The sequence below is a fragment of the Mastigoproctus giganteus genome, chromosome 10 (genome assembly GCF_048544385.1).
Source record: "Mastigoproctus giganteus isolate SK-2022 chromosome 10, ASM4854438v1, whole genome shotgun sequence".
Classification (NCBI taxonomy): domain Eukaryota; kingdom Metazoa; phylum Arthropoda; class Arachnida; order Uropygi; family Thelyphonidae; genus Mastigoproctus; species Mastigoproctus giganteus.
This window is the reverse complement of record NC_143584.1, coordinates 228035613-228061716: the sequence shown is the minus strand read 5'-3', so window position 1 is coordinate 228061716 and position 26104 is coordinate 228035613. Positions and strand designations below refer to the sequence as shown.

At 40.1% G+C, this 26104-nt stretch overlaps 1 protein-coding gene across 1 annotated transcript in view; it reads right to left on the bottom strand.

The window, feature by feature from the left end:
- The window catches only part of ric8a (ric8 guanine nucleotide exchange factor A), a 257931-nt gene extending 232378 nt beyond the window's left edge, over nucleotides 1-25553 (bottom strand). Inside the window, exons 1-2 of the mRNA XM_090383331.1 lie at nucleotides 25401-25553; nucleotides 5473-5643 (exon numbers count right to left, since the gene is read on the bottom strand). Of these exons, the coding sequence (XP_090239457.1) occupies nucleotides 5473-5643; nucleotides 25401-25553 (324 nt within the window). The remainder of the gene's footprint in view (nucleotides 1-5472; nucleotides 5644-25400) is intronic.
- Between the last annotated feature and the right edge of the window lie 551 nt (nucleotides 25554-26104).

Below are 26104 nucleotides of genomic sequence, written 5' to 3'. Positions count from 1 at the left end.
TGAGGTTGTAGCACAGTGTATCCTTCTCCCCATACGAGGCGGAAAAGTCCCGGGTAATGAGAGTTTTACCCGGGACTTTTCCTACCGTGATGGAACGAGGAACTTTAATGGGCTTTGATCACTCATTGGCTGGGTTAGTCAGTCGCAGGCGTAGATAACGAGTTTTTTCCCCCCCAGAAACTACAGCAAAACGGGCAAAGCGACCGGAGAACACACGAAATTTTCAGACACAAATTCGGGTATAAGTAAGAAATTACACGGTGACCCTAATATAATAGATTTTTTTTTTGTGCCTACAGTAATGTCAAAAATGTTTTTAAAAAAATTCATAAATTTGAAATCTTGGTTAGGACAACCAATGCTGGCATAATCGGACTACCAGAAACCTGGTGTGCCACCCAGAAATTGGGGATGATGAGTTCCATTATCGTATGTACGATAATGGAACTCATCATCCCCAACGATGTATTTAGAAAAAAAAAAAAAAAAAAGAAAGAAAGAGTGGCGAGGTCTTGGTTCTTATCAAAAGCAGCCTGAGCGCAAAAAGAGCTTTTGCAAAGTCAGAAGTTACATCTGCCAGCATAGAATCTGTGTTGTAAACAAAGGTTAAAATTAATTGGAAACAAAGGAATAATGAGATAAATCTACAGATAGAAGACTGTGAAGAGTATGATTAGAGTCTCTACATGCAATTGGAATGAGAAAGCAAGTGTAAATGTCCTATTAGGGGTGATATTAGGAAACACGTAACTACAGAAGTGCCCAGAACTGCACTCTTCGCCCGATGACAAGGAGCAGAGTAATCCTGAAAGATGCAGTTACTTGGCAGGTTGAAATGGACTGTAATGGTTGGCAGCAATTTGGCTTCCAATTAGCCAAGTATCCATTGGCATTTACGGAACCTTTTATAAACTGCAGGTGGCCTACTCCGCAATACGAAATGCACCCCCATATCATTTGGCTAGTAAGGAATTTTACTGTAGACACCATATTGTCTGGATGGTATTCTTCACCACGTCTACGGCGAATTGTTTGTCTCCCATCAGAGCCATGCAGGTTGAATTTCTTCTCATCAGAGAAAATAACTAACTTTCACTGCTTGGGGGTGAGGGGGGTGTCCATACTCCTTACACCAAATTAATCGGGCCTTTTTCATTTTTTGTGTGAGGAGGGACTTCTTCTTAGGACGACGGGCTACAAGTCCATTTTTGAAGAGACGTCTTCTGCCTGTTACCGCACTTGCTACCACTCCTGTATGTACTTCCCATTCTCTTTTCAAATCTCTTCAGCTCAGACGAAGAAGCTTTACGGATTTTAAGGCATAAGCGCTTCAAAACGTGGTCCTGTTTTGCCGTAGAGACTCGTTTGCGTCTATTTCCCTTTTTCCTATCAGCAGAACCAATATTCTTGAGTTTGGAAAGAAATCTACTCACTGTCGACTGATTACAAGACACTATATAAGCAATATGACGGGAAGAACATCCTTCCTCACGTAACTCACCATCCTGACACAAGCAAGGAATGACTGCAACTCTTGCAGAGCGTGCTTATATAGTTGAAAGTAACAGCGGATGCAATATTACGTCATCGCCTACGCGTGTCAATCTTATCTGATGCAATCTGTAAGAAATATTGCCATATACTTACGTTATTCGAGCGACAATTTTACAATTTTAAGGGGTGATGCACTTTCTTTGAACACCAGTGTGTCTCCTCAGGTGAGTAATCTGAGGAAGAGGAAGAATCCCATCAGCAGTGAGCTTGTTCAAACCCTTCAAGGCATTATACACCTCAATCAGATCACGTAGCAGGTGCCTAGTTTCCAGACACTGTAATTTGCAAAACTTAAGCCTTTCTTCCTAAGAGCAACCCTTTGTTCCATTCACTAATCTTGTTGCCCTTCTCTGTACTCATTCCAACAGCTCTACATCCTTCTTGAAATGAGGCTTCCAGACCTGTATACAGTACTCAAGGTGTGGCCTGACCATTGCCTTATACAAGGCAATGTTGTTGTTGTTATTTGTTAGATTTATTGGTGCATCAGCAACTTAGGCTATAATGCACTTATACAAGGGAATAATCACCTCCTTATCCCTGATAGAAAAATTCCTGCATATCATTGACAAGACACCATGAGCTACTCTTGCTGCCAGTCTGCACTGCTCAGAGAACTTCATACCTGCCTGCACAATTACCCCCAGGTCCTTTTCCCCACCGAGTCGTTAATTGCTGGAACAGGTTGCCTTAGTAGTTGAGGCTTACAGTTTGAAAGAAATTCAGAAGTGAACTGGACAGTTAAATAAGTGAGGCGGGAAGCAGATAATTAGTCTATTTTATTTTATACTTTTTTTTTTTTTTTTTGGTGAGTGCAGCCAAAGCCTGTGACTTGCTCGAACTATATCGCTAACACTAGTCTGCGTGGTAGCACAGTGGTATCGTCACCGTCCTCGTAACACCGGGTGGAAAAGGCCCAGGTTCGAATCCCGTCAATGACGCGAGGAACTTTAATGGGCTTTTTTCACTCCGTGGCTGAGTTGTCCGTCTCAAGCGTAGATAGCAAAGTTTTCCCCCAAGACACTGAGGTTTTACTTCCTGCAAAACAGGCAAATCGACCAGAGAACACACGCAATTTACAGACATAACACATCAGACATAGCAAGGTTTTTCCCCAAGAAATTGAGGTTTTTCTTCCAGTAAAACAGGCAAATCGACCAGAGAACACACGCGATTTACAGACATAACACATAAACGGGTATATGTAATCATTTACGGGACCCTAATATAATAATTTAAAAAATATATGGTTAACACCAATACTAATAATAATACTAGTACTCTCTTGATTTGCATCAGGAAACTGGAACGTCAAACAAAAAGAAGCCTATTCCCGATGAAATATATATCAATGTGATAAGTGTATTTTGTCACAATAAGCAATTTTTTGTGTATTTTGACAACACAGGAGTTTTGTCATAAAACAAACAAATCACTTTCAAATGAAAATTAGTGAAAAAATAAGCTCCAATATGCGTATAGTGTCATCTGTATAATCTTATCTTAATTTATTAAATGATTAGAGATTGTTTTCAGATGTTTTCTGGTACTTTCTGTACCACGACTTCAGTAAATGCCTGAAATACTATTCCTGTTACAACATCCACCTCACATGTTGTGTTCTATGGTGTTCCTCTTTTGATGGACGAAAAAATCCAGGAGTTGCCTGGAAAAAACGTTGCTACCTTCGTCCGAGACCAACTAACTCGGCCCATGATGTGAAAAAAAAAAATTTATTAGCTGCCCTGACGGGATTCGGACCCTGACCAGAAGGACTGTGATTATAAAACACTGTTACCGGCGAGGGTAGCTTATTTGGACGATGTAACAAGATGTTTAAATCTACTAGAGCACTGAGACAACCTCAAGCATTGCAAAACAATAGATGGAACCATCATGACTGTATGAAGAAAGAAATTATTCTTTTTCACTTCGATTACACGTGTATTTTCTACTGAAACACATCACAGTGTAAATACATCACGGAATCTTTCATTATTTGCTTTTTATTGAATTTGGCCAATAGTCAGAAAGGCACCAACATCGATCACATCTGGGGAAATTCATTTAAATACAGAATAATGAAAAGTAGTAACCTGCAGATTGAACTCCGGACATACCGTATCTCTAAGGTTGCGGAAAACAAAAGTTATCCCTCGACTAAGTGGGATTTGAACCCAGGCTATTTCTACATGGTATGGAAGTGCAATAATCGTAACCAATCTTGTAAAAGGTGCAACAATATTTACAAATAAACATAACAAGTGTAAACAAGTTTAAATTGACTGAAAAACATTGTTACATTGTTATCAGATGTTTAATTTTTGAAAGGAAGTAAAATGAATGATTTTTAATCGCCAAACCCACATTTTAATTATAGATTAAATAAATTGCCGTTATAGTTAGGGAAAGACGTTACGTGGTTGTTTTCCATTAAGGTTATTACCAAATATAATACCACTCTTATGCCACGTGAAATTAATAATATAATTTATTAAGCTATTCGCCTAAACTACTGTACATTAAGATAACGTTTCAGGTATCTTACCGATAACCATCATCAAATTTGAATACAATTACTAATATTACAATCACAATTATCAATATTATGAATATTATAATTACAATTACGATTTTCAAATAAACAATTCTAAGTTTGGATTATTGCTACAATAGAACAAAATATTAAACCAAATATTAAATACAAAGGGATTAAACTCTTACCTGCTGACAGACTCCTCTTGCCAATACTTCCAGAAACCTGATATGCATACAGGCAAGAGGTCTGCCAGCAGTTAATTTATAGGTGAGGGATTAATTCCAATAGTCAATAGAATTGTGCCAAGATTTTTATCCTCGATCCGTAGTTCTTGTGTAGTGGCTTTGTAACCCTTTCTATTTTTGTTCCCCCAACAGCACGGTCTGATGATGGGTATCGGTAAGATACCTGAAACGTTACCTTAATGTATAGTAGTTTAGGCGAATAGCTTCATAAATTATATTATTAATTTCTGGTATTATATTTAATAATAATCTTAAATTGAAGTTACTTTTTGATTCACTTTTGAACTGATGTTTTATACAGATATCACGTTTTGATTAAATAAAAGGTGTGACTAAAATATCAACCCCCCTTCCCAACCTAATAATTTATTGGATGATCCTTTGTGGGATCATTCACCCACCGGGTGGAAAACACCTGAATTCAAACACGTCAATGATGAGAGGAATTATTATAAGCATTTTTCATAACGTGGCTGAATTACTCGTCTCAGGCGAGGGTGCCATTGTTTTTACGCCCGAAATTTAGATTTTTCATCCAGCAAACCGGCCAAATACAGGTTACAAATATATTCAGAGCAATATGTCCTAAATTGCTGATATGTTAAACCCTACATTAAAAACAACCCTCGTGGAGAACGTAGTTGGTGTAATCCTCGCCCTCCCGACAGCCAGTGGAAAAGACCAGAGTTCGAGGAATTTTTATGGGTATTTTTTACACACTGTGTTAGTCGGTTTCATGCGAGGGTAGCATGGTTTTTTCTCCCGGAACCTCGGGTTTTTCTTCCAGATAAACAGCAAATTGACCACAGAATACATGAAATTTAAACACATATTACATATGATGCAATATGGCCTAAGCTGCCGACACCCGAAATTCTACAACAATATTAACTCAAAATCCATACAAAGACAGCATGAATTTACATTGTCTTTTACAAGATTAATCAATCAGCTTTACCAGAGAAATCAATCGGCACTGCTACCTTTACGATAAAAGGTTTTTTACTTGATTTCGTAAACATATAAAATATATAAACATATACAGTATATAAGCAAAGGTAAAATTTAGAATTTACGAAATGCAAACTAGGAAAAATGTGACGTGTTCGTTGGAATATTATTTACACAACTCACCTTTTGTTTGTCATTCGAAAATGTAGCCAATACAGTACCAGGATGAGCGGCAGTAACTGCAACTGGACTGTTGCAATCTGCGTGAGAAAGTGGCAATGCTATTGAATTTGTTGACATCTGAAGATAGACACCTTTTCCTCCACCTGTTGGCCAATTCCTACGTATACGAAACTAGTTTTGGTCAAATATATCCAAACTTTCTACTGTTAACAATATCTAGTCTAAATTTTGAGGCCACAATAATTTACTAATGTGTATGAGAAGACAGTCCAGCTTTAAGACAGTACAACTTTAAGAAAACTGTAACTGTATATTCATTTTAACTTCGTATCTTTCCCTTTAATGCCATTTTTCTCAGACGCTATACATAAAGCATTTAGGATTACGATTTCCAATTCGGCGCAGCGGTATCTCAGGATTCATCTACTTTATGCTTGTGGGAGGAAAAAAAAGTGAAGCACTTTGTTGCACAGACTTTTTTTTTTTTAATTTTCCCCATTGAAAAGAGTCAATTCTAGAGGCTATTTGAAAATAGCCTGTCATGGGGTCATGTACGCGAAGACTGCGTTATCGAGCCCTTTCTCCCATAAAATGTGCCGGTATTGTTTAGCTGTTTCCCCTAGTAAATCAGCTGCAATAAACAGCTTCAACGAAATTGTAAACTCTTCTGACTTTGGACGTCTTGAGTGAGCATAAACGGAAATTTATTTATTTATTTCTCATTGTTTTATTATTATCTCTTTTTAATCCTTTATGGGATTTTTCCACCACGTGATGGGTACTGGTTTCAAGTGCATGGGGTGTTTGGTTGCTCCCGGTTACTGTTATTGTTATTATTACTGTTGGTCGAGGAACTTTCTGACTATCCTGCAGGTGTTCAGGAAGTGTTCTCTGGGAGACCTATTGTTGCTATGTTCTTATGAAGGCTCTTTGTCACCATGTCCGTGGTTGACACGGTGATAGGGATGGTCATTACGTGTTCAATATGCCACATCTCTTTGACTTCCTGACTTAGATCTGTGTACTTTCTGATATTTTCCTCGTAGGTTTCCTGGAGGTTGCTGGTCTTCGGCACTGCAATATCGATCAGGTAGGTAGTTCTTTCCTTCTTGTCGATGAGGGTTATGTCTGGTCTGTTGTGAGGGATCGTCTTATCCGTTACTATGCCACCGTCCCAGTATAATTTGTGAGTAGTATATAGCTTGGGATTCATACCCGTATTACCGTACACTTTCTTTAATCAACTGGTATTTTTGCCCTAGCTTCTGATGTATTATCTTGGCTGTGTATGTGAGTGTATTGTGTCTGGGTGATCACTCTGTATCTCGCGGTGATGTGCTGGATTGCTTCTGGGGGCCAGGTGGCATCGTTGACATGTGTCATCTATTACTCCGGGATCCTTTACGTATTTCCTCTACTTCCTGGTGTTGATTACCTGTTGGGCGATGGCGAGAATGAATCCTTCGGTCTCAGGAAAGAGATTCCCGTTCGTGAGCCATGTGTTAGAAGCCATCTTATCTACATAGTTTTGTTGGAGGTCATTATCGTGTCTGCCATAGAGCGCCTTCTTCGCCCATCTTTCTGCCTTTGTTTCTCCAATCTGTGTGAGCGGAGTCTCCTTGTTAAGGCTGAGCGTTGTGTGCCGTTAGTCTAACTCTCTTATCGCTTAGTAGATTGGTGCTGTGTTTTCCTGGAAGTAATCCAGCAAGTTCTTAATTGCCTTCTCTCTTATTCAATGACGTCAGTCAGTCTCCCCTTCTCCTTCTTTCCAGGCTATGATCAGTCTCTCGATGGTCGACTTCGGGTGGTGTTGGCGGCACTTCATCATCGTTATCGATCTCATAATCTGTTCCAGCTTCACTTCATGTGTTGGCTTCTACTTTCTTCCTGGGTGGTCGCCAGCGCAGTTGCGCAGAAAGCACTTCCAGTTGGTTGGGCTGGATGCCCTGTCATACAATTGTCGTGGCCACATGGGAGACATCGCCACTTTCTCCACAGTCGTCCACGATAGACCATCTGTGACTTTTCGAAGAGATCTCTCTCTCTGCCTAAGGCCTGAATGCGAGTGACTTTATCCTACGCCACATTCGAGGCACTATATTCAATACTTCTACTTCTCATTTTCATCCAGCTTTGAAGGTGGACCTGTTTAACTATGGCTTTTGCATCCAGTGTTTGATGGTAGTTAATGGCAGTTGCAGCAGATGGCACCATTCTACCTCAGCTGTAACTTTTACCTTGGGGAAGGTGGGTCCGATGAAGCGACTTTCGCGATTTTCTTTCCTCCCGCCATTTTCTTTTTTTTTCGTGGCGGGATTTGAACCTCGGTCCATGATACTGGTTGTCTGACGTCGTAACCACTGGGCTAATCGCACCTCCTTTTCATAGGTTTTGCATTTTTCTAGGCCAAATTGCATCCTGATGTCAGTGCTGAACTCATCGGTGATCCGGAGTAGCTGGTGGATTGAATCTCGCTGGCGGCATAGAGTTGAGTCATCCATGTACATCAAGCATAACGGTGTACAGGTTATTTTTCCCTTCTTTTAGGATATATCCATATTTTCTGTTATTGAGCATGGCAGACAGTGATTTGGCGCCTCTGTAGCCAGGTGGGCAGGAGCAGCAGTGCGTAGCACACGCTTCTTGATTAGACCGGGGTTCGAGCCCGTGACCACCGCATATCCCCGGAGCAATATGGCCTTAGTTGCTAATGCTCCTAAAAAAACCAAATAAATAATAAAAGACAGTGAGTTGAGCGTTAGACAGAAGAATAGTGGGCTCAAGGCATCTATCTCCCTGGAAGATTCCTCTTCTGATGGGGTTGGTCTGGTCGTGATGTTCTCTACATTGATGGTGGCCTTCCATTTCACCATGGTTGTTTCTAGGAAGTTTGTCAATGTTGTGTCGACTTTGTAGATCAGAATATCTATCTGCCATCTATGGGCCTAGTAGTCGAAGGCCTTGTGGTAATCGGTATAGGCCGTGTACAGGTTGCGGTGCTTTTTCTAGGCTTGCTTCATAACTGCAGCGTCATTGGTCAATTCCTTCTGCTTATTTCCTTTCTGCTGCTTGTCGATTATGATATTCTGGCTCTCCAGTTATCTGATATCTTCTTAGTTACGCAGCTGGTCAGTATCTTGTACATTGCTGAGAGACAGGTGCGTGGTCTGTTCTCTGTCGAATTTGTGGTGTCTTTGTCATTAGCCTTCAGTAGGTGATTCCTTGAGTCAGAGACTCTGGGATTATTATTATTATTATTGTTGTTGTTAATGGAGACCGATATCTGAGTACAGATTACGATTATCCTTGCATTAAACGAACGTGCTCAGGATGATGAGATAATATACACCACCACATAAAAAAAAAAAAAAAACTGGAGGACTTTCTACCGGTAGTACTCGGTAATACACTGGTGTGCAAAATTTAAGGACAAGTCAGGTTTTTACCTGTAGCTTCTCATAGGAGTGGCCTGCATATGGGAAAAGCATACCAAAGTAACCTCGTGAGGTACACAAATGATGAATGAAGTAACACCGACACAACAACGGAAACAAAACGGTACAGAGGGACTTTATTGAAAAATGGCAACATAGCACTGGCTGCCATGATACAGATGCATCACTGCCAAAGATGGAACAAAAGGAAGAGGTGGTTCTCAGTAGGAGATATGGCCACCCCTAATGTCGATGCAGGCTTTGCACTGCCTGTCCATACTTAGAACAATGTTGTTGATAAGTTCTGGCGGTAACATCGTCCATTCCTCTGTCAGCGCCATCTTCAGCTGGTGAACATTTTGTGGTGGATGTGGACGTGCCATTAGGCGTCCACATATGTGTTCGATGGGATTTAGATCGGCGGTGGAACGGGCAGGCCAATCCATACGAACAATGCCCTCACTTTCCAAAAGCTTTATCAACAGCTGAAGTGCGATGGGGTATGGCGTCATCATCCATAAACACGAACTCGGGGCTAATGGCACCTCAGAACAGACGCACATGGGGAAGGATTACCTCAGTACAGTAGCGTAGCGTGCACCGGTTATAGTATCGCCTTCCAGTATCTGGAGTTGTGTACGTCCATCCAAGATAACGCCTCCACAGACGAGAACACCTCGACCGCCATATCGATCCCTTTCACTGATGTTTGCGGGGGTGATACCGTGTGCCAACCTCTCGCCAGATTAGCTGACATCCAGAATCGCTGCTGAGACTGAATCTACTCTCATCAGTAAAGAGTAACCTTAAGTACAGATTTTGTGGTGTAACCTTCAGAAATAGTGTTGGTTCTTACGTTTTGCACACCATTGTTGTATTAATATTAGGAGTAATATTCAAAACTGATGCAAGGAAGCAAGCTTATAGAATATAGAGCATCAGTAAAAAAAAAAAAAAAAATCTACCCCCCCCATCACATCTGTCAATCCCCTCTGACAATGTCTAATTGTCATAAATTCATTCAAACTGTCTACTTCCACATCAGATGGTAGTTTGTTCCGACAATTACTCTCTGGCTGGCTGAAAGAAAATTTTCGCACATCTACGGTCATCCTTTTTTTCAGTTTAAGTTTATGTCCTCCTGTGTGCGTTGTCTGAGAAAGAGTTAGAATACCACTATCATTAAGCTTACTCAATCCATTTAAAGCCTTATATTTAAACACTTTAATCAGGCCTCCTCACAAGTGCCTTAATTTTCAAGAGCTGCAGTTTGCAGAACCGAAGTATTTTTTGGTAAGGGTGTTATCCCTTTGTGTTGTTAAACTAGCATTAGAAAAATCAGGTTATTTAAAACATATATATATATATAAAACACTAAAGGCCACAAAGAAAAGATAGATAAACTTTAGATTTAAGATTAAAGATTATAGATTAAAGATTATAGATTAAAGATATAGATTAAATATTATAGATTGATGATTAAAGCCAGCATAGGCTAAATGGCAAAACGGAGTTGCAAACAAGACCATAAAAAGACTGAAAAACATAAATGGGTGTATTTTTAAGAATAGTATCGCGCAAAGCAGTAGATAACTAATTCTTAAATTGATATAATATATAAGAGATTGTATTAAAGAGTAAAAACAGATAAGATATTTGAAGGTTAAATAAACAGGATAGGATATGGAAAATGCACCGAAGCGCGCAAGGCAGCAGCAATGGATGCAAATGTAAGTATATGCATATTATAAAAAATATGACAAATAAAAATAAAGAATGATGGTAGTACGAAATGTCCGGAAAGCCACAGGCCAAAAAGGAAGATAGCCGAAAATGTAGTAATCTTTAAAAAAAAAAAAAAAAAATATATATATATATATATATATAAGTTTGCATCTGCAATGCACTACGGGGCAGGATCGAAAGCATCACTCGTGAGAAGTTTAAGCACGCCACTTCTACGCAGTCTTTGATCCGATCTCGTTGCTTTTCTGCCCACCAGTTCCAAGAGGTCCACGTCCTTTTTAAAATGAGGCTTTCATACCTGTAATAGTACTCAAGATGCGGCCTAACCATCACAACGGGCTAACACCGCTTTGTCCCTGTTGGCAAAGTTCCTATGTATCATTAACAGAATCCCATGAGCTGTAAGGCAGCTTAGAAAACTTCATACTGTACAATCATCCCTATGTCTCTTTTTTTTCTCCATGACCTTAAGTGTCGTACCACCTAATAGTATGTTATTCTGGAATTACTGCAAAGCATATGTATTGGTTAATGCTTTGCATTAACCAATTGAGGAAACTGAGGTGTCACATTGGTTAATGCAAAGCATTAACCAATGTGACACCTCAATTTCCACTGCTTAGTCCACTTGCCTAATTTATCTAGGTCCTGCTGAAACAGTATTCCTTGATTCCTGTCGTTATTCACTCCACCAATCTTTGTATCATCTACAGACTTAGACAAGCTTGATATGCTTTGTCTAAGTTTGTAAAGAAACTTAGAAAAGGCATATGGAGCATATCATATTTGTTTACGATACTGATGAATACCGTAAACAAAAACAGCAAACAGTAAGGGGCCCAGTACTAAACCCTAATGGATTCCACTAATAATCTTAGTGCAAGAATAGTATCCATTTATAATCATCTTCTCCCTTCTGCCACTCAACCATCCCTTTATCTGCAGCAGCAACTTTCCCCTAATGCCACACTGCTCCAATTTGTGCAGCAGGCTTCCAAGTGGAACAGTGTGAAAAGCTTTACTAAAATGTATGATGACAAATTAGAGTTTGCCTCCTGTTCCTTTGTTACTGTGTCATAGTAGCTAATCGATATTGTCTGCATCCGTGGCCTGTGAGATCTTCCAACCTGACTCCTGTGAAATACAGATGTATATGGGTTATATATATATAGATTTCCAACTTCAATTATAGATCTATAGTAGCCACTTCATTGCGAGATCTTCATATTCCGAGTGACATTCTTGAGGAAACTGTGATGATAACACAATTCCCTAAATAGACAGTCAACTAGAAAATGGAGGAGAACACATGGAGAACTGAATTGTTAATGGTACTTTAGTTCTCTTGTATGAACTGAAAGTGTTATTGAATTGTTAATAAATATTGCATTTTCAGCAACATTTCTTTAGTTTCTGTATAAGATGATTGTGAACGGATTTTGTAATTGTTATTGTTTAGGAAAGACAAATATTTAAATGTAGTACAGCTAGAAGGGAGATGAGCAATAAACTCACTTGGCATCCAGCTGCTTAAATGCAATTCGAATAATTTCGTTCCTTCTAATTCATTATGTTTTAATTCTAAATTAATAATTTTAATCTAGGAGACTTTATGGCAACTGGAGGTGTAAATATCAACGTCTAAGTGAGTGATATGAATGAAGCACTGATTAGGAAAAAGTTGTCTAGACCTTTAGTTGTGCTGTACAAAAATTCCAGCTTAGGTTTTCTGCAGGTCTCTTCGACACGCGATTCACACGCAAGTGCTGAAACATTTGGCAACAAATAAATTTGATAATTTAATTTCATTATTTTCCCAAATAGGTGCGCGTTATAAATTTCAATTTAGAAATATGAAAAAAAGTAAGTTGGTTTTCAAGATCCTTCTCCCCCCAACCAGCAAGCCTCAGAATTCTTGATTAATTACGAAGCCATCCCTTATCTGCATGTAATAATTTCGATCTGAAAAACATAAATGGGTGTATTTATGTTTTTCAGACCTGTTGCCAAGATTTGAAGATACAAAAGCCCAAAAAACGCAAAAATTCAAAACAAGTAGCTCAAACAGACTAAGGGCGTGTCAAGAGCTGCAAATCCTTTAATACACTTACTGTTTTTAAAATCCATCTGTTTTGAGGCAGTTTTACGTGTCGATTCATAATACTGCGTGCATAAACTGAGACGTTGTATCCCCAAAGGTTTATTCAGTAAATAAAAACCCAAAAGTTTCGATACAATTAGTGGAAATACGACACAGCAAAGGTTGAGCTAGATATTGAAGGCTGTATAATCAAAAGGCATCATTGTTCACAGCTGGTACACACCTCACCCTAATTTTATATGCTACCACAAATTCTTCTGCGATGACTACACTTTAAAATGAGATCTGTAAAGTGTTAACCCCGTCTTTAGACTCCTAATACACATTTTAACAACATCTGCGCACAACAAAAATTCGCTGCGAAGTGAAAGTGAAATGGACCCACAGCTGATGAGAAGAGGGAAGCAGAGAGAATGCCTCCTTGAGGGACTCCTCTATTAAGTATGTACTTAATATTAAAGATCACTAGGGTCTATCTACGATTCAGTCACAAAGTCATACTTGCTGAAACTGAGACAAGTAGGTTATCTAATCTTGAAGGGAATCTTGAAGTATGACATTGTCATACTTCAAGATTGCCAGTAATGCGACAATGCATCTCTAAGGAATAGAAAGAGGTCAAATTGTCAAAGCCAGCGTTAATGCGGAGAGGAAGATTGCATCTAGCTGATCTTTATTGTTAAAGGTGCTTTGTCTTTTGCGGGTTTCGAGAAGATTTAGCATTAGCAGAGGAATATGATGCATGAAATCAAGCTTATACAGCATCAGCCAAAAAAAAAAACTCCTTCCCATTTCACCTATCTATTCGCTTCAAAAGTTTGTCCAGTACTTCCCTGAATTTTTTATTATTATTATTATTATTATAAATTTATTTCTCCGTTGAGGAGACACCCCTGGGACAGCCATTGGCTAGAAGGGTGTGGGTTACATTCTAAAGTGTGAAGCGGACCTCATGAGCAAAAGGTTAAAAAGTCCATGGGGCGTTCACCTGAAAGGTTGAATACAAAATTTTGACATACATGGATAATTATGATTTCATATTAGAATATTTAAAATTTTGACATCTTAGGTTGACATTTAGAATAATGAGAAGATATAGTTCAACAGGATCAAAATTAAATGCAGTTTTGAGCCGAGTGGTGCCACTAAAGTTGCACGATACGATAGGAGTAGGCAAAGACCTGCAACCTGTATGCGTTGTCTATTCTTAGTTGCTTGAAGAGTTCTACTGTTTGCACAAAAAAAGTGACTTAGGCTGTCCAGGTTTTTTTAAGTTGCTTTGAAGAGGATGTCTTGTTTCATCATTCTGGGACTTTTCGATGAGAGTGAAATAAACGGTCAATGCTGGGAGCGTCTAATCTTCCTGTTAGCAGTTGGGCTAATGTGAAAATGTTTCTTGTGTTAATTGTCTGTTTCCAGGGAGGGATACTGAGATTGGAAAGTAGGATGGTTCTAGAGATAGTAAACAGGCGATTCGAGATCCTGTTCATCCATCTCAATAGTAGTATTCAATACCGAATAAAGCTTTCAAGTTACTCTATGGAGCAGAGGACCAAATCTGTGAAGTGGGATGGGAATTTAAAGATATACAGAGTTGTTAAAATTAAAGTATTCCTAAGCAGAAGGCTCTGGAGTGAGTTCTAAGGCTCGTACTGAAGATAAATTTGGACAACAGGTACAATAAAGAATGCGCTCGCATTTATTGGGAAAAAAAAATTAGTTACAAAATTTGTCACTATATGGCGCTGTGGCAATACAAATCACTTGAACAGCGCTACAATTGTTCAATGTGTCCTCCATTTTGGTCAACAACAGTTTCCATTCGAAGAACAGCAATTTCTACAGCAGAACGTAACATGTCAACTGTAATAGCCAGCACATGACGTCTAATGCTGTCCTTTAGATCTGGCAGAGTTTGGCATCCTTCCTGATACATCTGGTTCTTCAAAAAACTCCACAACCCGAAGTCGCATGGGATGAAGTCTGGTGATCGGGGTGGCCAAGATGTCTGGAAACAATGGCTGATGACCCGTTCATCTGTAAAATGTTGCTTTGGCAATCTTTGCACACAACGGTGGATGTTGGGTGGCGCACCATCTTGCATGAATTTGGTATCCTGAAGGTACCCACATTGTTGCAGCTCTGGTATCGCGAAATTTGCCAACATTTCATAATATCGCTGTCCAGTGACGGAATAGGTGCACGGTTCAGTCGGTGTTACCAGTTCAAAAAAAATATAGCCCAATCATGAATGTGGCCGTAAATCCATACCACGCTGTCAGTTTTGGAGAATGCAATGGGACCGCTTGGATAACTCGAGGGTTTTCTGTTGCCCAAATGCGACAGTTGTGCGTATTCACTTGTCTATTTAAGCAGAAGTGGGCTTCATCACTCGAAAGGATGTTCCATGACGAAGTGATATCCAGTCACTCGCGCCAGAAACTGATGTGCGTGTGTGAAACGAATATCTGCATCACCATGCTTTAGCTGCTGTAGCATGTGCATCTTGTAAGGATACAAGATGTACCGCAACACCTGACGCATTACTAGCCTTACAGTGGAATATGGCATATCCACTTCACGAGAATCAGCTGGCACACTTGCGCTACCACATGGAGATTGACTTGATAAATCGACGACAGCCATAGCCACAGCTTCAACACGAGAGGAGTCCACTAGTTTTCGACCTGGTTGAACACAGTGGCATAGTGTTTTGTGGAAGGTGCCACCGGTGGTTTCCCACAACTGCGCCATGGTACTTTGTGAAGAAGTACAAAATCTCAGTTAAAGCCCGAAAAAGTGTGATGTCTGGTTTGTGACAGAGTAGTGCTATGTTCTGTTGTTCTGTCTCTGGCTGCTTGCCTACAGGGCCCCTAAGGGAACCCCACGTTGCCCACCACCACCACTGGGAGGTGAGCCAGGCTGCCCATTATACTCTGGCTGGCTTCCGCCACGGTTGCCTGAGCTTCCTGACGGAGACCAAGTAAAAAATAAAATAGAGTGGAAAAGACCCGAGTTCGAGTCCCGTCGATGACGGAAGAATTTTTATGGGTCTCTTTCACAACTTGGCTGTTATTTGGCCTCAGGTGAGGGTAGCATGGTTTTTCTCCGGGAAACTCAGGCTTTTCATCTGGCAATTAGAAAATCGACCTCAGAACACACGCAATTTATAGACAGTATTCACGGAGCAAAATGGCCTTAGTTGCCGATACTCCTAAAAACCAATTACAACAACAACCTTTAATGTCTTGACCAACACTTAAAATTCATCAAATTTATTTACTATACTTCTAACTTTTGTGTACATGCACTCCTTCTGCTCTTAGTTACCCTAACACAGCCCATGTATTTACTTGTTTCATGATGACTCCTGGCAGTTCTTGAAATCTCCAGCAACGTGCTTTCCAGGCTGCTGCTCATTCCAATAGCAATGCAATAATCACTTTTCCGACCCACCTAGCATTGCCTCGATAGCATCAGCAAATATTCTTGCACCGTTTCTATTTAAGTGTATCCCATCCCTGTAGAAGCAGCCTCTCCTGTTAACAAGCACAGGTCACGCTGAGAAAAAATTCTACCCCATTAGCCTTGAACAGTCTCTCCAGGGCCGAATTGATCGTCAAAGCTTTCATTATATACTCCCTTCTATCGTGTCTGGGCAGAATTGCAGACACTTTCAAATTTAACCCTAACTTGCAACTTTTTTTCAACATTGACCTGTACTTGTTAAGTAAGTCCGCAGATCTTATTGACCATTGCTCACTGCTGATAATATGTTCAATAATGAATTTTTAAAGGATCTTTAGCAATTTATATCCAATGGAGATTGGTCCGAAATCTTTCTAAGCTTTGCGATCATTATTATTCAATAAGGGCTTAATGAAATATTTCTTCCATACCAGAAAGAAATTGCCTATCTGAAAGAGTGAATTAAATACACGAAGTGGCCACTTTATTAGGTACATCTACCTAATAGCCAGTAAGTACTCCTTTAGCCCATAGAGCAGCCAGAATTTGGCATGGATTCAATGAGGGGTAGAAAGATGTTGATCTGTACTGACTACATGTCTTCTCACACTTTTTTTGCAAAACTCTACTTCGACTCGTTCCAAGGCGATTCCAACAGATTTTGATCTGGTGACTATATAGTTTAATAGGATAAATTCAATTTCATGTTTCTGGAACCACGTCTGCGGAATTCTGTCCTTTTGATATGGTGCATATTCTGTTGGAAAAAGCTATTCGTGGATGGATACACTACAGCCATGAAGGGATGTGCGTGGTCCTGAACAATTTCCAGATAACATGTGGCATACAAATTGCTTCACTACTAAGGGACCCAACGCGAACTACGAAAACATGCCCCGCGCAATAACACCACCAGCCTGCAGTGATGATACCTGGCAGGATGGGTCCGTATATGAGAATCCCTCACTGTCCGGTGTTGTTGTTGTTGTTCTTCTTTATGTCATTGTAACCGTATCTTCTTTTTTCTTTTTTTTTTTTTTTTTGCTAATAAGAGTGGAACCCGTTTCGGTCGTCGGCTGTGATAACCCAATCATGGCAATTTACGAATAGTTGAGTTCTAAAATGCCTCTTTGGTGGTTACCACTGTTGTACTGGGTTTGCTGTTTGAGTTATTGTATCCTTTCTGTTAACTCACACAAGTCTTCTCAGCCTCCGCTATCCTCTCGCATGAACTAGCGGTTTCTGTCCACTGGATCGCCGTTGGTTGGATGTTATTTGGTTATTGGGCCAATTTCGATGCACCCGAGACACAGCTATACTTAAAAACATCCAGCAGGGTTGTAGTTTCCGATACACTCATACTGGTACATCTAGCACCAACTACTATGCCACGTTCAAAGTCACTTAAATATTTAGTCTCTTCCATGGTTTTTTTTTTTTTTTTTTTTTTTTAGGAGCATTAGCAACTAAGGCCATATTTCTCCGGGAATATGCGGTGGTCATTCCCTTGACCTTTCCGCATCCTCCGTATTTGGTGGTGACGGGCTCGAACCCCGGTCTAATCAAGAAGCGTGTGCTACGCACTGCTGCTCCTTCCCACCTGGCTACGGAGGCGCCTGTCTCTTCCATCGTCTCAAAGAATTACACACATACGGCATGGCATCCCTACGCATCAGTCCACCTGCTTCATATCGCATGGCTCGAACATAATGCTGTTATTGAAGGAACCCTCCATTTTCTGAAAAGGGTAGGTGTGTAATAAGGAGGCCACACAGTGTACGTGAAGGAGATCTAAGATATAGGGAGTATGGATTTTTATAATGAATGGGAAAAAAACCCATCGGATCCAAGAGGCATTTAGGCTGTTAACTTTAGTTAGCTCTTAGCATTAGTATTAACAATGGTAACTCTAAGCTTTCCTTAAATTTATTCAATCTGTCCACTTCCACATCAGATGAAAGTTTGTTAGAACAAACTTCCATTCAATCAATTATAATAAATTTTCGCACATCTATCGTGCAGCCATCCTTCCTCAATTTAAAATTACAGTACAAAATATAAATAAGCTTTTTACTGCAGCACACGGCTAGATACAATGGGAAATAAATACTCATCACAGCCCACAAGGCTAGGATTTGACAGGCCATCAACTTACAATTAGAGATATAACAATAAGGAAATTAATAGGTTATGTTAACAATTATAATAATGGAAAGTTAGGTTAACAGTTTTTAACGGCTTCAAAAAAAGTGGAAAGTAAATTATAGTTAATGTTGTTTTGGGGGTTTGATGGCGCATAAGCTGCTTTGGCTATAATGCGTCTAAATTATAGTTAAAGTACAAATTGTGCGATAATTATATTCAATTTTAATTATATGTAATTTTAATTGCATATAATTTAGAAACTACTCGTATACATAAAAATTAATTATAGCCGACACAACTGCCATAGCATACGATAACAACGCTGACGGAAGGCAGGCAGTTGCACACTTCATAATATAGTGTGAAAAGGTGCTCTCATTATCAGTCATTATTAGTTTCTTACATCACAGCTTGTACCAGATTCCAATTAATCTAATTAAAACCACACAGGCTGTAAATTGGACTGGAGAAGCTCCAGTCCAATTTACAGCCTGTGTGGTTTTGTGAGCACTTTCACGGATTGCATCATCACCAGGATCGGAAGGCAGAATACAGAGACGAGCGTTATCAAATTCTCCGAGTCATATTTGTTATGAGTATGGAGGGGACTTGCTTTGCAAATCTATTTATATTTACTCCACTTGATTCCAATACTCGAATGGCTGGTAGTGACTGCGCAGGTATGACTCTGTCGCTCAGTTTAAGTCTACATAACATTGAAAGCTGTTTTGGGGTTAACCTCAAGGATTGTGCACAGAAATTTGGGGATGAAAATGACACCAGTTAGAAGCTTGGTAGAAGTTGTGGGCCTTCTGCAATTTATTGTGGGTGGTAGCGTGACAGTTCTGTCTCGCCATCTGAGTCGTCTGTACCTGTGGAGGAACATTATATTTATGAAGGACCCACTTGAACAGCCAGCACACTTCATCATGGATTTTTTTCTTTTACTGTCAGGGCTACTGATGCCCAAATTTCTTCTGCATAGAGTTCCACAGGTAAATTACAGTCTGGATATATTTCTTCCTTGTTCTCAAATCACTTACATGCAACAGGTTTTGTCCCACGCACCATCTAAAACTACACATTCTCTTTAACATGCTGATGAAATCTAAGCTTTTGGTCGCAAATAACCTTAAGGTCTCTGTGGCTGTTCACTATGTAGGTAATAACTGGATGCCATCCACTGTACTTAGAAGTGGTTAAAAGAGGGCTTTTCTATCACTTAAGGAAGGGAGTTCCAATCCAACTGCTTAGTCTTCAACTTAACATCACAAACGGCCCCAGGCAGGAAAGACAATGGAAAACTCAGCATCTGCAAGAGATATGACAACATGACTCGGACACCACAACAAAGGGATTCATCACGAAACAATTCCTTTCATCTATAAGTACAACTCACCCAGAAACTCTGGTTTTCGCCTGGTCTCCATGTGACTTTTATCATCACCGGGCATGGATCTTCCAACAAAACTGACAGCCATGGGAATCGAGAATGATCCACATTGCCACTGCGGCAAAGAGGAGTCCTGGGGGCACCTCATATACAAATGCCACCCCAGCTACGACAACGTTAGGCTTAAATTCCTCACCACAATACAGAATAACCCTCGCAATCAAGAATTCACTCTGCTACTCTAGGAAGATACCTATAAGGCATTAACCACCTACGCGCAGGAAACATTTGCACTTAGGCGAGCTAAAATTGTAGAACTCAGAGCCCAAGAAGTAAACCAGACCAGCGTGAGATAACTCTCATCCCCCCCCCCCAGAACAACACAGACAGGACCATGTTAACACGAATAGGGTAGGATTTATTGGAGGCACCATCCAAGGCGGGATGCTGACAAATCTTCGGAATACGGGATTTAAAAGTTATTGCAAACCCGAAATGGATAGGATATACTGCTGGCACCGATGTAGGTGCGGGATTGCTGACACTCACCATAGTGCGGGATCTACAAGTACTATGCCAATGGCAACACACAGGAGTGTCTGTCCCATGTGACTCTTAAATCCTACTGTTTCCCTTCCTTCGTCTAAACTAGGGTAGATTAATTCTCTTCTGTCAATCCATCCAAATTCATTTCCGATTTCAATTCTTTCTTCTTCTTCTATACCCCTCTCTTCTGGCTCTCTTTTTTTTTTTTTTTAGTTGGTCTCCGCAGGAAGCTCAGGCATCCCTGGCGGAGGCCAGCCGGAGTATAATGGGCAGCCTGGCTCACGTAGTGACGGGCAATTTCCCCTAGGGGCCCTGCAGCCAAGCAGCCAGAGACAGAACAACAGAACATAGCACTACTCTGACACAAACCAGACATTACACTTTTTCTGACTTTTACAGAGATTCTGTAATTCTTCACAAAGTACCATGGCGCAAATGTGGGAAACCACCGGTGGCGGCTTCCACAAAACACTATGCCACTATGTTCACTATCGGAATCTGAGCTCTACTGAAAGAGGGTAGAAAGGTGGCTGGTAAAAGACAAGATCATCATCTTAGATTTACTGGCTGAAAACTAACTCAACGATCCTGTTATTTATAGTTTAGATAATTTTAGCTGGGTCAGCCCTGGGGATGAGGATTGGTAACTAGATTCGTCGAAGTACACTATAAATATCTTCATTGTAGGTGGTCCTTATGTTTGTCATGTGTGAAAGAATAAGAATACCTAGTTTCTAGACGCTGCAATTTGCAGAACTGAAGTCTTTGGTGAGACAACCCTTTTGTACCCCTCATTAACAAGTATAAGACAATGCTGAAAAAAAGCCGTGAGTTAGAGTTGAATTTGAAAGTGTTTGCAATTCTACCCAGACACGATAGGAGCGGGTATTTAATGAGAGCCTTGTCGATCAATTCGGACCTGGAGAGATTGTGCAAGGCTCAAGGGGTAGAATTTTTCTCAGCCTGGTCTGTGCTTGTTAACAGAAGAGACTGCTACTACAGGGATGGGATACACTTAAATAGAAAGGGTGCAAGAATATTTGCTGATGCTATCGAGGCAGTGTTAGATGGGTCGGAAAACTGCTAGCTTGAGGGGGGAAACATGGATTAATAGATTAACAGTAGCCGCTGGCAGACGTAAAAGTGATTCTTGCACTACGTCTATTGAAATGCAATTGAGCAGCAGCCGGGAAAGCAAGGCAATGGGAATTTCCAGGACTGTTGGGAGTCATAGTGGAACAAGTAAATCCCTGGGCTGTGTACACCATGTACACCAATGCTAGGAGTTTACTTAATAAATTCGATGAGCTTGAAGTGTTGGTCAAGACATCAAAGGCAGATATTGTTGGGATATCACAGACATGGTGTCACACAGACATAAGCAGTGCAGAACTGGAATTTGGGAAGTACAATGTGTACAGAAAGGATAGGCAGGACAGGAAGGGAGAAGGGGTTATGCTATTAGTTAAGAAACAAATAAAATCTAAGGAAGTGCATCCAGTTGATGTGGGTGGACAATGCAATGTTGAGTCTGTTTGGTGTGACATAAGCACTGGGAAAGGAAAAATGAGAGTAGGTGTGTTTGTTACAGGCCTAATGAATCTGATAAATATAATGAGCAAATGTGCAGAGAAATAGAGTGGGGCAGTAAATTAGAGTGTCTTATATTGGGGGATTTTAATTTCCAGGATATTGACTGGAATTTGTGGGTTAGTCACTCACACACTAGCAAGGCTTTTGTGGATTTATTGGATGATTGTTTTCTAAAGCAGCATATTCGGGAGGCAACTAGAGGGAGTAATACTCTTGATCTGATTATCAGTAGTGATTCTTCATGTATCAAGAATCTACAGATAAAGGAACCACTAGGTGGCAGTGATCAGAGTGTGCTGAAGTGGGATTTACTCAAAGAGGTAACTACCATCAAGGGTAAAGGGAAGAGTTTTTCCTTTCGTAAAGGTGACTACGGTGGTCTGAGACAGTATTTAAATTCTATACGGTGGAACCAACTGATGATGTTACCAACCAACAGCAAATTCAAAATGGAAAGCATTCAAAGAATTAATCTTGGAAGCTACTAGGCTTTTCATACCAACAAAGAAATATTGTTCAAGATTTAGGCCTAAATGGATGTCAGATGAACTAATTAGACATGTCACAGAGAAGAAAAATGCATGGGATACATATAAATTAACATGTGACACAGAAGCCTATGACAGATATAAGCTGGTCTGTAACCAAGTTACAAAGGAGGTTAGGCAGGCGAAAGCAGATTACGAGAAATCTTTGGCAAGGGATGCAAAGAGAAACAGCAAAGAGTTCTTTACTTATGCAAACTCTAGAAGGAAGGGGATGAATCAGATTGGTCCACTTGATATCGATGGTTTAACTCTTGATAATCCTGCTCAGGTAGCTAACAAACTAAATGAATATTTTGCATCAACATTCACACATCAGGAGTAATTCAGGGAGGGAAATGCCAGGGGTGTATTCAACTCTGGCAGTAAGCTAGATAATCTTGTAATAACTGAGAGTAAAGTGGAGGAGAAATTGTTGAAGATAAACACAAGGAAGACACCTCTGGCGGATGGAATCTATCCAGTTATATTAAAGGAGGCGGCAAACGAAGTAAGCAAACCCTTAACCATAATTATGAGAGCTTCCCTGGACTCAGGACAGGTACTCATGGACTGGAGATGTGCAAAATGTGACCCCAATCCACAAAGGAGGATCAAAGGGAGACACAGGTAATTACAGACCTGTTAGTTTAACTTCTGTTCCAGGGAAATTAATGGAGGAACTAGTTAAAGAAGCATTGCAGGATCATCTAGCAAGATTTCAGTTATAGCTCGGACACAGCATGGGTTTGTTAAGGGGAAGTCTTGTCTGACTAATTTGATTGATACTATGATGTAGTCACAAAGGAACTGGATGCAAAGAATAACTTTGATATCATATTTTTGGATCTTAGAAAAGCCTTTGATACTGTTGCACAGGGAAGACTGCTGCACAAATTGGAGCAGTGTGGCATTGGAGATAAATTCCTGCTATGGATAAAGGGATGGTTGAGTGGGAGAAGACAGAGAGTGGTAATCAATGGACACTGCTCATTGTGGACTAATGTTATTAGTGGAGTCCCTCAGGGTTCAGTGTTAATGGAGGAGTGTCCATTAATGCAGCAGTCTCTTTTCATGCAGAAGAGTATTTTGCCTTGTGATGGCTAGTCGTGGTAGTGATGTTTTCTTGAAGGGTAACTGATCTGAACGTTGACGCCCTGAGAAGTGTCTCCTGATTCTGGATTGTCCTTTGTTTTCTGTACTTCATGAACGGTTCGTGAAATTAGGCTCTTCCCTCTTTCCTGAAGGTTTTCTATTTGCCGATAAAGATGGATTTGCTTTTTTTAGAGAACCTGGGTCTGGATCACTTGCAGATTTTATTCTTTTTTGGCTTCTCCTAATGAAGGACCTGAATAGAGTTCTTATCGTTCTGGCGGGAAATAAACAAGACCTACTTGTATCCCGAAGTTGTTTTCCGTAAAAGTGATGCAACTGGACTCGAAGTTGTGCTAGTAATTATTCAAGTTCTTATGATTTTTAAACACTACACGGGAGTGTTTTAACCATTAAAACACTTCATACCGTTCATAAAATTGGAGAGTGTTCCAAATACTTTTGTAAGATAGTATAAGTTCTATAAGCCAATTTTTTTGGCTGATAGGACGACCTGACTTTTGTGCATACGTTGGCCTATACCAATTGTAATACTTAAAAAGAGGGAGGCTCTCGCGGCTACCACAGCGATTATAATTACTACTCTTTCACATCACTGAAAAAGTCCTGTGTTCGAATCTCGCTTGTACAGTACTTTTTTTTTTTTTTTTTTTAATATATATTGGGGAGTTGGTATCGGGCGAAGGTAGCATGGGTTCCCTAAAATTAGTGTTTTATCCAGCAAACGCGCAATAAAACGAATGTGTCCCTAAAGTTTCGTCATAATCAATATTTTTATTCTTTGAGAGAATTCAACGCAAACAATATTTCCTATCACAGCAAATGTGCGAAAAGGTTTTTAATAAAATAAAAGATTGCAATAAAAATATTTTTATTTATTTACATTTTTGAACACTATTACAGTTAATCTGTGGCCTCATTTTAAAGGTAGTTCATCAACGTACCAATGAAAAACGATATGATATTGGACAAAGGCGAACAAAAATACGCCTTTGTCCAATTAAATCTACAGGACACATATGGTATTATCTATTGAATCCAGGCTGAAGTTAAGACATATATGCAAACATTTGAAGTAAAGGATGATAAAAAAAAGAGATAATTACGTACTGATTTTGTTTATTGCTGTCAAAGCCAGCTACTGTTATATCTCCACCCTCAGCTGTGGACCTAATTTGCTCAGAATCAACAGGAACGAGAGTATATTGAGTGCCAGCCTTTAAATTTGCCACTGTATTTGCATCAACTTCAATGTAGAACTGAGGTCGTACAGCACCACCTGGGCTTGTCTGTCTGAGGAACAAAAGAACAGGTCGAATGCAAATGTTTCAAATATTTTACGATGCTATATTTAAATGTATCATTAAAGAAGCTTAAAGTATAAAAAAATAAATAAATTACTTTGGTAGGGTACACGTTGGAAGCATACACTACTCTCTCAAAAATATTCAGAAACCCTTCCGAGGTAGTAAAAGATACAGCCATGCATATTCAGGTAAGAAAACGTACGCACCAGAAACACCAAGAATATATGAGTTGCATAGTGCATAGTGTTAGGGTCAGGCGCCACCTGTGGTTTCCCACATCTGCGCCGCATATACGCTGGGAAGAAATACAGTACTACTGTAAATGCCAGAAAAGTATTGTGTGTTGTATATGACATATTGCGTTAGGTTCTGTTATATCCTGGCATTTGGCCGCAGGGCCCCCTGGTGGGACCCTACGTTGCCCGCACACCCCGCTAGGAGGAAGCCAGGAGGCCCATAATTCTCGAACAAAAAGGTGTAACCAATTTTAAATGAGTAATACAAATAATAGGAAACTAATAATCCTTTCAAGAAGCGACTATGAGAGCGGATAATTACCAGGACATGCTTGAGTTTTATGTGTATCCTCAGTTGGATGAACTGCCAAATGGGGTTATTTTCCAACAGGATGGAGCGCCGCCACATTGGGCTTTGAGTGTGAGATATCTTGATGACGTTTCCTGGCCGTTGGATTGGGCGTGATGGTCCCATTGTGTGGGACCATCATGTATGCTTCGTGACCGTATGCTTCGGCAAACTATATTCTTATTTGTGCCCCTGGCCGGTTCCGTTGAGTCATGTCAGCCAGAAAGTTGAATAAATATAATTCAGTTAAATCAATTTTTACCAAATTGTTTCACCCTTTCAGATTAATCATGTCGGAGAAGAAGAGGTTTGAGAGTGGAGCAAGAAAAAGAAAAAGACAACAAGAGAAGACGCGGAAGCATGAAGAACTGCTCAGTGAATCTCCAAACTTATTTGATCTTGGGTTCAAACGCAAGGCAGCAGCAGAACAGCAAACAGAGCTAACAACAAATGAATTCAATGATGGAAAAACGACTGAGGCACTAGAAGTTCAAGTTGTCTCTGATGATGCCAATGCCATAGGAGTTGATGCTGAACTTGTCCACCAGAAGAAAGATGACCTGAGATCTGAGTATCAAGATGACATTGGTTTGTGGACAAACTCAATTATAACAAAGGAGGTACGTGACTTTGGTATGAACAAGATCCCGTGGAAAAGAAAATGTTTGCGTTCATTG